At 43.6% G+C, this 16,501-nt stretch overlaps 2 protein-coding genes across 10 annotated transcripts in view; one reads left to right on the forward strand and one right to left on the reverse strand.

The window, feature by feature from the left end:
• SHISA2 (shisa family member 2) overlaps window positions 1-16,501 on the forward strand; it is a 455,435-nt gene that overhangs the window by 261,911 nt on the left and 177,023 nt on the right. The window lies entirely within an intron of this gene.
• ATP8A2 (ATPase phospholipid transporting 8A2) overlaps window positions 1-16,501 on the reverse strand; it is a 325,713-nt gene that overhangs the window by 228,831 nt on the left and 80,381 nt on the right. For all 9 annotated transcript variants that reach the window (XM_082220253.1, XM_082220252.1, XM_082220254.1 and 6 more), the window contains 10 exons: window positions 16,035-16,162; window positions 15,195-15,272; window positions 13,637-13,725; window positions 10,676-10,720; window positions 9,374-9,449; window positions 7,323-7,428; window positions 6,073-6,155; window positions 4,607-4,656; window positions 2,398-2,467; window positions 1,655-1,739 (listed from right to left, as the gene is read on the reverse strand). In XM_082220253.1, the coding sequence (XP_082076379.1) occupies window positions 1,655-1,739; window positions 2,398-2,467; window positions 4,607-4,656; window positions 6,073-6,155; window positions 7,323-7,428; window positions 9,374-9,449; window positions 10,676-10,720; window positions 13,637-13,725; window positions 15,195-15,272; window positions 16,035-16,162 (810 nt within the window). The remainder of the gene's footprint in view (window positions 1-1,654; window positions 1,740-2,397; window positions 2,468-4,606; window positions 4,657-6,072; window positions 6,156-7,322; window positions 7,429-9,373; window positions 9,450-10,675; window positions 10,721-13,636; window positions 13,726-15,194; window positions 15,273-16,034; window positions 16,163-16,501) is intronic.

Raw genomic sequence — 16,501 nt, forward strand, 5'->3', positions numbered from 1 at the left:
GTGCACTCCTCCAGCCATGTAATACATACAAGAATGCAAAGAATCGGGTGCATAAAAGTGAAAATAACAATAAAATGCATTCTATTAGGGAATACTGCTTTACCAAAATGTATATATTAGGTTAAAAAGTTGTCTACAAAATGTGTGTATTAGGAGAACTCTGCCCTACAATATCAATGTGATTTTTTTAGGAATGGCAACTTTAACACCTTCACGCAGCTTTCAATTTTAAAAATAAATTACTTACTATACTACAATATATTTTAAAATTAAATTGTGACATCACAGAAACATGACATGAGGTAGTTGAATAGCTTCACATTAACTGCCCAACTGCAAATAACACAATGCTCTGTAGCTCCTTTTAATGGACACATGTAATTTGCACCGATGTTGACACAGGTTAACCATGCGCAGTAATCTGAAGAACTTTGGAATATGAACAGCGTTATTTTTATGAGACTTCTGATAGAATTTAGCATACATAAAAATAAGGATTTCTCTTCTGGCACAAGTGAACCAGAAGAAGGAGAGAGCATGCCATATAAAACAGAAGGACAATATTATTGCGGGTGTGGGAGTTCCCAGGAAAAAAGAATTTGTGTGGTAGGGAGAGATTTTCAGGCATGGGAAGGAATACCTTTTGCAGCAACATGGTATCATAAAAGGAACATAGTCCACTGCCCAGATTGCTCTACCTCAGTAATGTCCCATTAGCAATGAAATAAGAGACAGGTATATTTGATTTCCTATAGCAAACTTGTAGGGGCAGCTACTACATCTTAAGGGAACACAACAGAAGTGCGGGCAGTAGGATCCAAGTTCATTTTCCGTTTTCCTAAACATTTACAACAGAGGTACCACACGTCACCTCTCCTTCAAACTTCTTTGTTCTGTCCCCCACCCACCCATGACTCATTTCAGAAACACTCTCCCAACTTGCTAAACAAAGGTATTAACGCCAGTTGAGAGCTAGGAGACTCAGTTAATGTTGCTTCTCTGGTACTGCTCCACTCCAATTGATCTTCTGTTTCACACCTCTTTAAACAAGATTGCAATCTTGATACACTCCATTTTCACCCAAGGAATGTTTTGCCTCTGGCTTGAGTTGTATGCCTGGGACTCTGTAGATTCCCCAATTCAGCATCTCCTTTGGCTGGAGACAGATTATAGTGGGGTTGTTCTTTTAAAGGTGGCTGAAAATGGTATGAGTGGCAGGACTGCCTTTAGTGCATGCACACATTTCCTTGGTCCCACAGTCTATGTCTGGTCACACCATTCTGCAATCAGCAAAAGCAAAAGCAGAGGAGATCCCTCTGGCTGTCTGTATCATGGGACAGAATGTGTCTATCAGACCACATTCAGCAGGTGCAGGAATAATCTTCAACTTGTATTTCCTTTCTCAATTCTGCCCATGTTCGATACATATGGCATGTGAAACTATATATGGCACTATTTTGATGCTCAAATCTGAATCCTTAACAGAAGAACCAAGCCCAAACCCCTCTTCCTCATTAAAAAAACACAAAAACCCTTGTCCACCACATTCTTTCCTTCCATCGAACTAGAGGATGACAGTTCTTGCTAAGGAATCTATCCATTTTGGTTTCTCCCAATTTCTCATTTTTCCAGCCTGCTGAAAACAAATGCCTACCTTCTGTAGCAAAATAGTCAAGATGACACAGTGTTTGCTCCAAATACAGGGAATTTTTGGAGAGTCTCTCGAAAATGACGTTATCCTACCAACAAGAAAGAACATAGATAAAACACGGGTCCATAAATGCATTTTATAATGCCTATTTAAGACCTTTATATCCTTTATAGCCTGCCTTTCCAGGGTGCTTGAGGTGGTTCAGGTAACAAGTAGGACACTTTATAATTAAAAGGAAGGTAGCAGCATTGACCCACAAAATAATAAGCTGTGGACATACCTAGAAAACAAACAAACAAACTCTATAAAGTAAATTGTTGGAAAGAAGATATGATGTGATTGAATTGAGAGCTGCCCTCAAAGAAATGAATGACATTGTTCAAACCACTATTCCCGCAACCTGGTGTTTTCCAGATGTTTTGGACTACAACTCCCCTAAGGCCCTGCCAGAATACCATTTGCTAGCTGAGGCTGATGGGAGTTGTAGTCCAAAACATCTAGACAGCACCAAGGTTGGGAAGGCTGGATTAAACAGCCAACCTTGGCTTGATCCTGTCCACACAATCCTGATCCAGAAAACAGATCAATTTACTGATGGATAATGTAACAAAGGGGGAATTTAAGTCTTGAAGGGCATACAACCTCTGATGACAATGGCAGTATTGCATATTATTAGCATTATTTATGAAACACAAAGTATCAGAGCTACAACGGAAAGCATAGTGACAATTGCCTTTGACACTTACGGCTCCTTTGCAGTACAAACGCAGACGCCCTTCCGGAGTCCTGACAATTACAGACATTCGTTTTCTGTCACTGAGAAGAAAAAGAAGAAGCATTCATTGCAGTTCATGTGTTGTCAGCATCTAGCAAAGTGCTTGCCAAATGGTCTTCAGGCACAGCCCCATGGGCAGCTCAGTTGGTTAGTGTGGTGCTGATAACGCCAAGGTTGCAGGTTCGAGACAGCTGCCTATTTTGAAGTCAGGTTATCCCCATCCAGATACGGCTGCTGCTGGGCCACCAGCCAAAGCTGGTTGAAGGCACTCCATGCCACAGAGGCCACTTGTGCATCCCGGGACAAGGATAGCCAGTGAATACCCCCAAGCTGAACACCTGATTCTTCAGGGGGAAGTGCAACCCCATCAAGAACTGGCTGAAGGAAACAGTATGTGAAATCTTGGGAATGTCACAATCTCCAGGAAGCTCTGAAATGTAAGAGACACCTGGCCCTTTATGAATGAAAGGAATTTTGGCTAGCCAAACTTATAAGTCGGGAAGTGAGAGATGGTTTCAAGTCAGGGTTGAGTGTAAGAGCCCAGTGGTTTGAGGAAACACCTACAATACCAATCTTTTTTACCCAAAGAGGAAGAGCAAATGGTTTAGGGTTGTCTAAAGATATACAAATATGAGTAATGGGGGAATTTAGAGGCTCAGCGTCCGGAAATGTATCATAATCAAGCCCAAGAAACCAGTTCCTATAGAACATGGTTTAGGAACAACCAAATTACTTTAGAATTAATATGAAAATGTATTTATGAATACAGTGGTTCCTCGTGTTATGGATGGGATCCATTCCGGAGGCCCGTCCGTAACATGAAAAGCCCGCAACTCTAAGTGGCGCATCTGTGCAGGCGCGCGGCGCGATTTGGTGCTTCTGCACAGGCGCGAGCGGCAAAACCCGGAAGTAACCCATTCTATTATTCTACCATACATTTAAAGCCCACCCATTACACATTTAAAAGTGTGTGAATTCATCCAAAGAATCCTGGGAATTGTCATTTGATAAGGATACTGGGAATTTCAGGTATATGAGGGTGAAAACTACAGTTTCCAAGATACTTTGGGAGAAGTCATGTTAAATATGTGTTGAATACATACTGCGGATCTGTCATTAGTCTAATGGTTTGGAGAAGTCAAATGTGGGCCAGATCCTTTGAGAAATACAGATCAGCAATCATGGAGACTGAAACAGCCCTTCCTAATCTCATTTTCTTTATAAATGAACGGCATGTCATTATTTTGAAATTAATGAACTTCTTTCTTCTCTCTTTCTGAATTAGATTAAAAGCAGAGGACTCTACCAAGAATACATTTTGCCATTGATGTCTTCTTACAGGGGACTGCTTGTTTTGCGGGGAGGGGGGCGACTGAAAGCTCCATCAAACTTCTTCTTTTTTAAATAAAAAAGTTCTTATTTTTTCCCCTTAGGACTGTTTTTCCCCTTAGGGCTGTTTTTTTTAAAAAAAAAATAGATGAAGATAATCAAACAAAAGTGCATTGGAACTGACACAAGGGACACCCATGTATGCAATGAAATTGCAATAAAATTGATTATTATCAAGCCAAGTATAGAGAAGTATAATTCAAGTATAATTCAACCAATTGCACAGAACAAAATCATACGTTTATAATTACATGTACTCATTTTTAGGACCAAGTCTTTTTTTAAAATGAACTAAACATTTCAATGGGGGCCTAAAACATTTCCCAAAAGATTGCACAAATTCTTTTTAATTTTGCATGGTTTTGCTTTGCTTCCTATACTTCTCAGGAGCTGCTTTGGAACAATCCATTTAGAGAGGATCGTTGAGCATGTTATCCAGCCAGTTAGGGATCACATAGCAGCATTACGACATCATGATGTAGTGTAATTCCCTGGTGTAGTCTGTCCCAGGAACTTGGCTAGCCTTCTCACAGCTGCTAAACTGCCATTTGAAGCAGCAGCAATATCTATCTCTCTCTCGCTCATTCTTTCTCTCTCTCTCTCTCTCTCTCTCTCTCACACACACACACACACCCCTCACACAATGTATTAGACTGTAAACTGTTCCAAACTGCAGGAGGGAATGATGTTGGGGAAGGTTGTTTTAAGGGTTTTTCCTTTAAAAACTGAGTTTTCTCCACTCCATTTATCACATTTTCTTAGGTACTGAAATAGTTATAAAATCTAATTACCTTGAAAATTCCAATACATTGAGAATCTCATATGTCTCTTCTTTTCCTAGCTGCAAACACATGAAACAAAAATTGAACCACGTTAAGCGACGCGAACATGCAAAGAAGCCTTGCTTTTTTCGAAAGCCCACGTTAAAACATGTGATGATAGCTCCCTCTGCTGGGCAAAATGGTGTACTTATATGTGTGCCTCCAAGAGCATGGTGCACAGAATATTATTTCATTCAGCATGCATTCTCCAAGTGCATCTGTAAAGAACACACCTTCATAAGATTTTATGGTAAAATGTGCAGAGGGCTCTCATTCCACAGTGATGAGCTGTCCTGCTTGATATGACACCTCCAGTGACTTTAACCTCTGACGCACAATTTATGTTATGGCATTCTAAGTCACAACAGAGCTCAAGCTTTTGTACGCAGTGCTCAAGAAAGCACCTACCATGAACATGGGGTACTCTGGCTTATACCAAGCAAGCCTACTGATCCACCCTAACCCATACTCTCTATGCCAGCGTTCTTCAACCTTGGGTTTTCCCAGATGTGGGTGGACTACAACTCCCATCAGCCTTGACCACTGGGCTAAGATAGATGTGGATGATGGGTGTTGTAGTCCACCCACATCTGTTGTCAGCCCAGGAATGTCCAGGAATCCACTCTTCATTGTCAAAACAACACTGACAAGTTAGGGAAAGCCGTGTCTCTCAGCTGCCCCTAGTTGTGCACCCAATGAGGCAGTTACAGCAACAGAGAGGCCCTGCTCCAGACCTCAGCGTATGTATCTCCCCCACCCAAGCTGCATGTAAGCAGGCAAAGGCGGTGCCTGCTTGTCACCTGCTTCTGCTCCTCCCACTTCCATCCTCTTCTGGTCCTGGGAGACAGTAGAGGAGAAGGAAGAGGAGGGAGGAGGAGGAGGAGTGGAAGCCCTTGACTCTTCACCATCCTGACCTGTCTCTCCTTCCTCCTGCACCTGTTGTTCACTCTCCACTCCCGCACCTTCTCCTGCCTCTGAGTCTCATCTCCTTGCTGTCACAGGTTTCCCTAGATCACCAACCCCTTCTTCCAACCCCCTTTCTCCCAGTGCCCTCTCCCCAGTATCCAGTCAGTCCCTTGACATCTGGGGACCCAAGACTGAAGAATACTGGTCTACACTGCCTGGCAAGATTACAGATTGCAGACCAAGATTACAGATAGGAGCCTTTTCCGAACCCTACCTGGGGACTGAAAGTAGCACCTTTTGCATGGAAAGCATGCACTCTTCCTACTGAGCTACAGCCCTTCCCCAAAGGTCTGGCTCCCAAGGCACCACTGGGAATCAAACACAGTTTAATAAGCAGGTGCTTTGGCCAGCTAACCAATGGCCTTCCTACAGATCCCCTGACCGGCACTATTTAATTTATTTATGCTATATATGGGCCACCATAGAGTTCTCGGAGTTGCTTAGCGCTATCCTTTTATACATGCTCTTACCGCATCGATGATAACAGAATCCGGAGTCCGTCCGGTGAAGACATAGCCAAGCTTTTTTGCTCCTTTGACTAAGGCTCCTTCATCTGTCAATAGAAACAACCTGCCTTTATGGGAAATTCATTACAAATATAGCAAATGGCTTTATTAACATAAAAGTAAATGGAATATCACTGAGGCTAATAGTGCTGAAGAGCATTTATGAAATTATATACCACAGGGTCCTGCTGAAAGACTTACGTCGCTCTTGCCTATTCTCAGCATTTGTCTATTTTATTTTTTTAAAAAAACATACCCCAATTTTTGTATGTAACCCCCCCCCCCGAAAAACAACCCCGAAGTGGCTTACCAAAATAGTAATAGTAATAATAAAAATAGAGAGGGGAAGAGGTTGCATTCGGACGTAACACTAAGCCATGTCATGGCTAGCTGACAGGTGTTGTGGTTACGGATGTAGGACTAGGACCTGAGGTAAAAGGTAAAGGTAAAGGGACCCCTGACCATTAGATCCAGTCGCAGACGATTCTGGGGTTGTGGCGCTCATGTCGTTTTATTGGCTGAGGGAGCCGGTGTACAGCTTCCGGGTCATGTGGCCAGCATGACTAAGCCGCTTCTGGCGAACCAGAGCAGCGCACGGAAACGCCATTTACCTTCCCGCCGGAGTGGTACCTATTTATCTACTTGCACTTTGATGTGCTTTCGAACTGCTAGGTGGGCAGGAACAGGGACCGAGCAACGGGAGCTCACCCCGTCGCGGGGATTTGAACCGCCGACCTTCTGATCGGCAAGTCCTAGGCTCTGTGGTTTAACCCACAGTGCCACCCGCGTCCTGAGGTGCCAGGGTTCAAATTCCCACTCAGCCATGAAGCCCACTGGGTAACCCTGAGCCAGCCACTCACTCTCAGCCTAAGCTACCTCACAGGGTTGTGGTGAGGATAAAATGGGTGAGAGGGAAGCGTGAGCTCCTTGGGGGGAAAGGTGGGGTGTAAATGTAATAAATAAATAAGAGGCGTTATGAAAGTTCAAGGACAAAGCATGGCCTAGGGAGAGTTGCAAGGCCCATATTTAGGCCTCAGGCCTGAGGTTCCTTACCTCTATCCTAGACAATATTTAAAAAAAACCTCAAGATGTATACAGCCTCTGACAAACATGGGCTTGCCATCTTGGGCCCTCATTGAGGAATCCACCTCATTCCCTTGCTCTGCTGTTCTCCTTGCTTTCCATCCCCTTAAGAAAGGGAGCCAGTGACCAACCTGGAGAAGAGGCCTGGTAGATGATTGTGTTTCCGTCTCTTTCTGGGACAACGGTGTGACACACAGCCAGGAGAGTGAGGAATTCCCGGATGTGAGTAGCTGTGGGCTGAAAGGGAAAGTCCACACAAGAGTCATGCCACAAGGAATCCTGAGGGAGTTTCTAAGTCTCTTGCTGTATTTATTAGAAGAGGAAAACAAGCACTTGGGTGGTCAATGGCGCTCTCCTCGGTTACTTTGTGGTTTCTGCCCATTATCTCCTTCGATGGTTAATAGCTGTGATAACTGTTTCACCACCCACAGGATCAGAGGCCCAGTCCCTCAGGATACCAACTGCTTGGCCACAAAAGCAGAAGAGGGCCTTTCCAGAGGCCTCTGGTTGTCCGCTGTGGGAAACAGGACACTGGGCCCTTGGTCTGATCCTTGCATTAGTCCGTCAAATACGGAATAGTTACACTAGTTAGATCAGTGTTTCTCAAACTTGGATCCCCGGCCATTGTTGGACTACAACTCCCATCAACCCTAGCTAGGAGGACCAGTGGTCAAGGATGATGGGAGTTGTAGTCCAACAACAGCCGGGGACCCGAGTTTGAGAAACACCGAGTTAGATTATTAGACAGACCGTCAGTCTGATCCAGCAGAGCTCTCCCTGTGTTAACCTCATCAAATACAAGACAATTAAACCAGATATTAGCTAGGTCTTTGGTCTGATCCAAGAGGGTTCTTCTTACGTTAGCCCCATCAAATACTAGTCAGATTACTGGAGCTCAACGACAAAAGGCAGCCTTTCCCAACCTGGAGCCCTCTCCAGATGCTTTGAACCAACTCCCATCAGCCCCAGCCAGGTAGTCCAACACATCTGGAGAGCACCAGCTGGGGAAGGCTGCACTAAGGTAGAAAGAACAGCCTTCCCAGATCAGGCCAATAGTCCCCTCTTGTTTCTGGGTGAGTTGTTGAAGGCCTTTATTGCTCACACAGCAAATACATCACCTACATGCCTGCAACTGAAGCTTTGTCGGCAGACAGCAAGCTATCTTAACTTCCCCAGTGCAGCCGGCCTTAAGAGGGGCATCCTATGATTTCCTTGTATTGAAATCAATTATTCAGTCTGCTTTTGTCCTTCCATGTTCACAGCTTACAATAGGTTCCACCCACCCAGTTCTAAAGCAACAATGAGGGCCTTCTTATCACGTCAGCCCTTCCACAGAGCCCTTGTCTCTCCTTTGACATGTAGTGTCAGCAGCGGTGCTGGATTTATTCCTCCGCCTGCTGCCAAACCAAAATGTCAAACCGATTACTACAGCAAATGTCCTGCTGTGTATGGGTGGTGAGTGGATAACAATATTTCCCACTTTCCAATTCGAGCTGGGAAAGGGGGACTTTTGTGTGCATCTATCAGACATTTTTTTTAAAAAACAACAACAAACTGAATTGCAAAGATAATATTGAAATACTGCAATATTTATTTGCTGGTCAGTATCAAGTCTAAATATATTCTTAGGGCTCAGAAAGGAAGTGTAAACGTGAGCCTTAACCCCAAACTATCATGCAGGGTTTTTTGGTTTTTTTGAAAATGAATGAATGTCTGAGTGTGTTTTCCTATTTGTTTATAAAAATATTTATATATTGCTATTCATAAAAAATATCAAAGTGGTTTACAACAATTATACAGAAAACCATACAATAAAAACATATGACATTTTAAAATTGGAAATCAGCTAGCTATTTTGGAAAGTTGTATTCTTAATTGCTTACATAAACCCGATGGAATGGAAGAGTTTTCAACAGGTGTGTAAAACTTGCAATGGCAGGTGCCGGCTGCTGACGCCCCTTTCTGAATCACAACCAATTCTTGAGAGCCTTTTGAATCAGGGATGGGTGACTCTGTCAATTCTGGTTTCTTACACCTGCAGCTAAGACACCCACGGCCACCCTGCATTCCCAAGTGGTACCTACAGAGCAGCAGAGCTTCTTAAGTGACTCTTCCACCCAAAGACAAAGGACAAGAGCACGACAGAACTATCAGTGGAACAATACTATAGAACTGGGCTTACGTGATCACTCTCAATATTTTGCAGCAGCCTCGGGTCATCAAATTCGCAAGATTCGCTGGTGGAAGGAGGAAGTTGACTAGAAGTCGAATAAAAGGAATGAATCATTACCTCTTCAAAACATATGCTTCCATTAATAACACACAGGATTTACAACATCATCAATTACCGAACTTGGGTATCAATGGAACCCTTCTTATCTCCCTTCCACTGGGACAGCGACTCCTTAGGAGGCAAGAGGACATATTCTCCCCAAACATGCAGGCTATATATTCTCTGCAGCATTGTATTTCCTTTATCCAGAAGCGTCTCACTGGGTGGGACAGAGCCAGCACATTAGCTTCCTGGAAGGTGGTTTGCTGTTCCTTACCAGGAAGGAAAGGGGCAGGGAGGTTGATGCAATGCTGGATTGGTTCCACTGGTGCTTTTGCCTGGTTCTAACTTCCCCACTGCCTCACCCTTCACCCTCTCCCTCCCGGAAAGCAACACTAACCCACCTGGAGATCCACTTTCAGCTCTATCTCCTCTGCAAATAGAATGCAGTTCACCCATTTCCCCACTTGCCCTTCTTATTACTGCCTCCCCTCCAAAAGCATTCTCACCTTTGCCTTTGAATTGGATTATTGAATCACACTCGGGTGTGTGTGTGTGTGTGTGTGTGTGTGGCTTCCCTTGGACTTAACCCAGAAGCTGCAGCTACGCTGTTTACATCATATAACATCCAAGGGAACTGCAATGGTTGCCAATATGCTATCAGAAACAGTTCAAGGTTTTGCTTTTAGCATTTAAGGCACTAAATAGTCTGGAGCCAGGCTGCTTGAGGGGATAGCCTGCCCGTTATATATCCCTGTCCAGAAACTCTGTTTCCCAGATGGGGGACCTCATGCTCTAGAGACCAGGCTTTTAGTGTTGCAGTTCCAGCATTCTGGAATTCAATCACCAGATGAAATTAAATTAGCATCCAGTGTTTTGACATTTAGGCAGCTATTGAAGCTTTCCCTGAATCATTTTATGGAACGTTAATCTTACAATTGTAGAAAAGGTTATATTGCTTTTTATAATAATAAAAAAGTTTATGGAGTTTCTCATCTGTTACTTTTTTATTTTATTGCACAGTGCTTCAGTAACTTTTGGTTGTGAAGCAGTTTATAAATCAGCAATTAATTAATTACTTAATTAACCTCCGTTAGCCACCCAGTGGCAAATCTCTGCAAAACGTGCTCAATGTTTGCCCACTTGAACCATTCCACAAAGCTAAAAGAGACACATGCCCCTCAAACTAATGTCAGTCAATATCTGCTTTACCTGAAGTCTTCTGATGAACATTCTCTTGCTAATTCCGGAAAGTGACTAAAAAGAAAGAAAGGAATATGCAAAATTGGTGGGAAAGTCTGATCATAAGAACAAGATGGATCATAACACTGGTCAACAACAAATTTGTTGTCTGTGTTTTTTCAGTTGATTTAGGATGAATCTGATGTGCTGAATCCAAAAATCACATTGGTTTTGCTCAATCAGGTCAAGTTTTTGAGCTATGGCCACATGTCGTTTTTTTACATTTTTGTTCACATGTACGCTTGTGTGGAGCATTTTAGAAGAAGTTGGTGGGGGTAAAATGCCATGTCGATTAATTGTTTTGATTGGAAATGATTATTTTAATGACAAGAAGTATTCAGGTCCAATAGTTCTGGGTGATTATGTCGAAAAGGGATCAGTTTGAAGTCATAAAACCTCGAAATCTTCCATAAATTGGTGTGGCAAAGCATAGTTATTTTGGTATTAAACTTGGTGACCAGGATAAAGCTTGGGCGCCACACATGGTGTGCAAGGCATGCACCGAGACTCTACGTGGGTGGACCAATGGCAAGAGGAGTCTGAACTTTGGAATTCCCATGGTTTGGAGGGAGCTGACAAACCATGTCACTGACTGCTACTTCTGCGCTGTTGATGTGACTGGGATCAACAGAAAGAACCGGAGCAGCCTCAAGTGTCCTGATCTTCAATCAGCACGTCGTCCTGTAGCTCATTGTGATGAAATTCCAGTGCCCATCTTCGGAGAACTTCCTGACATTAGTGACGAAGATGCTTCCAGTGTTGAAGGGTATGAAGAAGAAGAAGAAGTGGTTCTTGAAGATGATGCTCCACATCCATTTTCCAAAAAGGAGTTGAATGATCTAGTTCGCGACCTCAGCTTGTCAAAGGACACTGCCGAACTGTTGGCATCCAGATTGAAGGAAAAAAACCTCCTCTCTGACAGTGCTCGCATCAGCTTCTTCCGCAACAGGCATCAAGAGTACCTCTGTTTTTTCTCGGAAGAGAAGGACTTGGTGTACTGTGCAGATATTACGCAGCTTCTGCTCAAGCTTGGAGTGCCACAGTACGAACCCAAAGATTGGAGACTGTTCATTGACAGCAGCAAGTGATCACTGAAATGTGTTCTGCTACACAACAGCAACCAGTTTGCCTCTATACCCCTGGCTCACTCGACTACACTGAAGGAGAACTATGAAGCGGTGAAGTATGTGCTGGAGAAAATTGGTTATGATCAGCATAAGTGGTTTATTTGTGTTGACCTGAAGATGGTGAACTTTTTGTTGGGGCAACAGTCTGGCTTCACCAAGTACTCATGTTTTCTGTGCATGTGGGATAGTAGGGACTGTGCTCAGCATTACACGAAGAAGGACTGGCCTGTCCTTCCTTGCAAAGAAAGGAACGTCATCAACGACCCTCTGGTGGACAGAGACAGAATACTCTCCCCACCGCTGCACATCAAGCTCGGCTTAATCAAGCAGTTCACCAAGGCTCTGGACAAGGATGCTGACTGCTTCACTTACTTGTGCCAGGCTTTTCCAGGATTGACCATGGAGAAGTTGAAAGTTGGCATCTTTGACGGTCCTCAAATCCATCAGCTCATCAGAGATCCAGAGTTCGGAAACTCAATGAATGAAGTGAACTGGAAGCGTGGAAGGCATTTGTTCTGGTAGTGAAGAAATTTCTGGGCAACAATAAGGCCAGAAACTACGCAGAACTTGTCAACAACATGCTGACTGCTTTCAGAAACCTGGGCTGCAACATGAGCGTCAAGATGCACTACCTATTTTCACATCTGGAACGGTTTCCTGAGAACCTGGGTTCAATGAGTGATGAGCAGGAGGAGAGATTCCAATGGGGACATGAAAGAGATGGAGACCAGGTATCAGGGTCGCTGGGACGCAGTCATGATGCCTGGCTACTGTTGGACTCTGAAGAGAGACCTCCCTGCCACTGAGCATTCCTGGAGTTCCAAGAAACAGAAGTTCAAGCCCTGAAGTTTGAAAAATGGTGAAGCAACATGCAATTTACGTGTACTTACCTTTATCAATGCCCACCATTCAGTTTACAGTAATCGATGTTTCTATCAGGTAATCAATATATGTTGTTGGAAAAACATTTTTTTCTCTTAAAAACATATTTAGGATGATATGTGTTGACAAAAATCAGCTGATAATGACACAAAAATGTAATTGATTTTGTCACAAGATCTGATTTTTTCAAATCAACATAGCACAAAAACCTGACCTGATGGAGAGAAACGGATGCCATTTCCTGATTCAGCAGTGCAAAAATACCCTAAATCAATTGTAGAAATCTAGACAACATTCAAAAAGTAAAAAAATTGTTGCCCAGTGTAATGCATACCTGGATCAGGGCAAGTGGACCTAGGTCTGAAAATCTCAAGCTAAAACACATGCATCCAAGGAACCAAAAGGTAAAGGTAAAGGACCCCTCGATGGTTAAGTCCTGTCAAAGATGAGCTCATCTCGCTTTTCAGGCCGAGGGAGCTAACGTTTGTCCACAGACGGCTTTCTGGGTCACGTGGCTAGCATGACCAAAATGCTTCTGGAGCAACAGGACACCGTGACAGAAACCAGAGCACACGGAAACATCGTTTACCTTCCCACCACAGCGGTACCTATTTCTCTACTTGCACTGGTATGCTTTCAAACTGCTAGCTTGGCAGGAGCTGAGACAGAGCAACGGGAGCTCACCTCATCATGAGGATTCGAACTGCTGACCTTATAATCTGCAAGCCCAAGAGGCTCGGTGGTTTAGACCACAGTGCCACCCGCGTCCCCTACTCCCCCCCCCCTTTTTAGTGGCTCACTCTTGTTCTCTTCTCTCTGCCTATTAAGTATAACAGTTTTCCATACAGAACTAAGAATTTGCCACTTCAACAAAACTGATTCATTAAGCTATTGCAATGTATCTATATAAAATGGTACATACCCATATGTTACTCCCGCAATGCTGCATTTCTTAAAGTTCATAATATTGCATGTTAAGGTGCCCGTTTTATCAGAAAACAGGTATTTTACCTAGAAGTCAAATGGCAGGCATTGAAGTTAGGATATCTGTACAATGAAAAGGGAAGTGCAAATTATACAAGAAGGTGGGCCATCAGAACAGACATGCTCCACCTTTCTTCACACGGTCAAACAGAAATAAAGTAAGGTTACCAGATTTTTTTCAATGAATCCAGGGACACTTCAAATACATAAATACATACATACATACATACTACACATTCAGGAGATTGATGCTGCAGTGATGGCGGTGGCAGAGGGAAGGGAGGTTTCTCACTGCCTTTCGGAGCAGCCCCATCCCAACTCCTACTTGCGTGTAAGCAGGAGGGGGCGGGGATCCCTCAGCTGGGAAGGGAGGCTTCCCGTTGCCTATCTGAGAGATCCCTGCCCCTCTTGCTTGCATGCAAGCTCTGCTACAGTGTGAAGTCTCCCTTCACGGCTGAGAGATCCCCACGCTGCTCCTGCTTGCACACAAGTAGGAGTTGGGAGGCTTCTCCATAGGCAGCGTGAAACCTCCCTTCACAGCTTAGTTGCTGGGGCCAGGGAAGGTGGACGCAGCCCAGAAACTGCATCTTAGATCCCCTGCACTACCATCATATGGGGGCTTCTGAGCAGCTCCTGAAGCCAGCCAGAGCCAAGTGCTCCGGGCTGCTGAGACTGCCACTGCTGCATTTCCCGGGGACATTAGATGAAATCCGGGGACATTCTGGGGATGGAATTTGTCTGGGGACTTATTTGCAAATCTGGGGACTGTCCCCGGAAAACAGGGACGTCTGGTAACCCTAAATTAAGGGCATCTGATCCCAATGGCTATATTCTACATCATTTGGAAGAATGGCAGTATAAAAAAGGAATAATAATGCAAATGTATTACTTCTGTCACCTGAACTTAAAAGAATCACCACTGCAGAAAATAATAAGTTATAGAGTTGTTCAAAAGGGCACAGAAAGGGTCGTTTGTGCCATTAAGGATCTAGAAGAAGAAGAAGAAGAAGAAGAGGAGTTTGGATTTGATATCCCGCCTTTCACTCCCCTTCAGGAGTCTCAAAGCGGCTAACATTCTCCTTTCCCTTCCTCCCCCACAACAAATACTCTGTGAGGTGAGTGGGGCTGAGAGACTTCAGAGAAGTGTGACTGGCCCTAGGTCACCCAGCAGCTGCATGTGGAGGAGCGGAGATGCGAACCTGGTTCCCCAGATTACGAGACTACCACTCTTAACCACTACACCACACTGGCTTTACTAGGTGCTACAATGGATACGGCACAAACACAGTCCCCAGCAAGAGAGTGTTCACTGTAATTCACAATGCTTTTTAGAAGGCTTGCCTACATTCGCTGAGGAAGGGAACTAGCAGTTTATCATTGTGAATTCTCAAGCCTTGTTCACAGATTGCAAGCATGGAATGAAAAGTACTGCACAAGTCTAATAGTTGGTTTTTCACATGGTTCTCTGCCATCATACCACATTCTATCGTTCTTACCTGGCCGAGTTCCTCATTAAGGTTTGAAGTCCTGGCCATTGCAGGTGTATCTGTTTCATGATAATACATATCTATGTCCTGAAAGCAAGGAGAAGTGAGGATGCTTAAAGTGCAAGCCTATAGATGCCTACACACAAGTAAGTTCCAGTGAGTTCAAAGGGGCCTACTTCCAACTGAGTGGGTAGAGGATTGCAGTCTCAATCAACATTTGAATCTAAAGTGTTCTTCATGACGTATATTCTATTTTTATCTGCTTCACCAATGTTTTATGCTGAGGTTTCATTGCTGTTCTGCTCTATTTTACTAACAGTCTCATACCCACCATTGCTCAGGAATGCTAAGAATCCAAAAAACCAGTGCAGTTTTGAAATCTGTGGTTAAAAGCTGTGCCGTTGTTAAAGGTTCAGTCTACCTTCTTGATTCGAAATAGAATCTAATTGAATCCAAAAATACATACAAAATCTGTTCACTGGTCTAAGGAACCACCATGCAAAATATGGGTTACATACAAAATACAGTCAAGGAAGATGTCAACAATGGGTGATTTCTGCATATTAAAATCTCCTCTGATAAATTGTGAACAGCAGGAGAGACAGAGGGGTCCCTGAGTTTAATAATTTTGTTTTTATTTTGCATATGGAAAGTTTTTCTGGCAATTGAAAATGCGATGCTTTCTTTTGCATAGTGAAAGTTTTGAAAGTCTTCCATGCAGCCCGCTGCCAACCAGGTTCTAGCTGTGGCTAGAAAAGAGATGAAGATTCATGCACAGCTTTGCTTAAATAAATGTCACTCTTATTTATTTAGCATTTGCTTCCCTGCTTTTACATTCCAAGTACTTACCCAGTTTATAAAAAGAGCCTGAGTAAACTTCACGACTTCCAGAGTCACCAACAGACTGATGGGAATGAGGTTGTTGTACAAGATTATGAAGGTGAGCAGGTTGTATCCAAAATTGCCTGGGATTGTTTCTGCAAGCCAACATGGAGAGCAGAGAGAGAGAGGGAGGGAGGGAGAGTCACTAGGGAGGAAGGCATTAGTACATGTGTGGGGTTGTGTTTTTGTTTTTGTTTTTTTTAAAAAAAACACCTTTATTGTGCAATAAAGAACAATAACAAAACAAACTGCTCCCGATTTCTCATGTGCCATTGTTGCAGTATTTGGCTGGAAAGAAGTGATAAGCATTAAAATCAACGACAAAGCCCCTCCAAAACCCAATGTGAGTTGCTGGAGGTTGTGAACTCTCAAGAGATGTTATTTGCGAAAGTTAGGAATGGAAACCACACTGCGTCAAATTGATTAGATGTAGT

The sequence above is a fragment of the Podarcis vaucheri genome (genome assembly GCF_965113315.1).
Source record: "Podarcis vaucheri genome assembly, chromosome: 4".
Lineage (NCBI taxonomy): Eukaryota > Metazoa > Chordata > Lepidosauria > Squamata > Lacertidae > Podarcis > Podarcis vaucheri.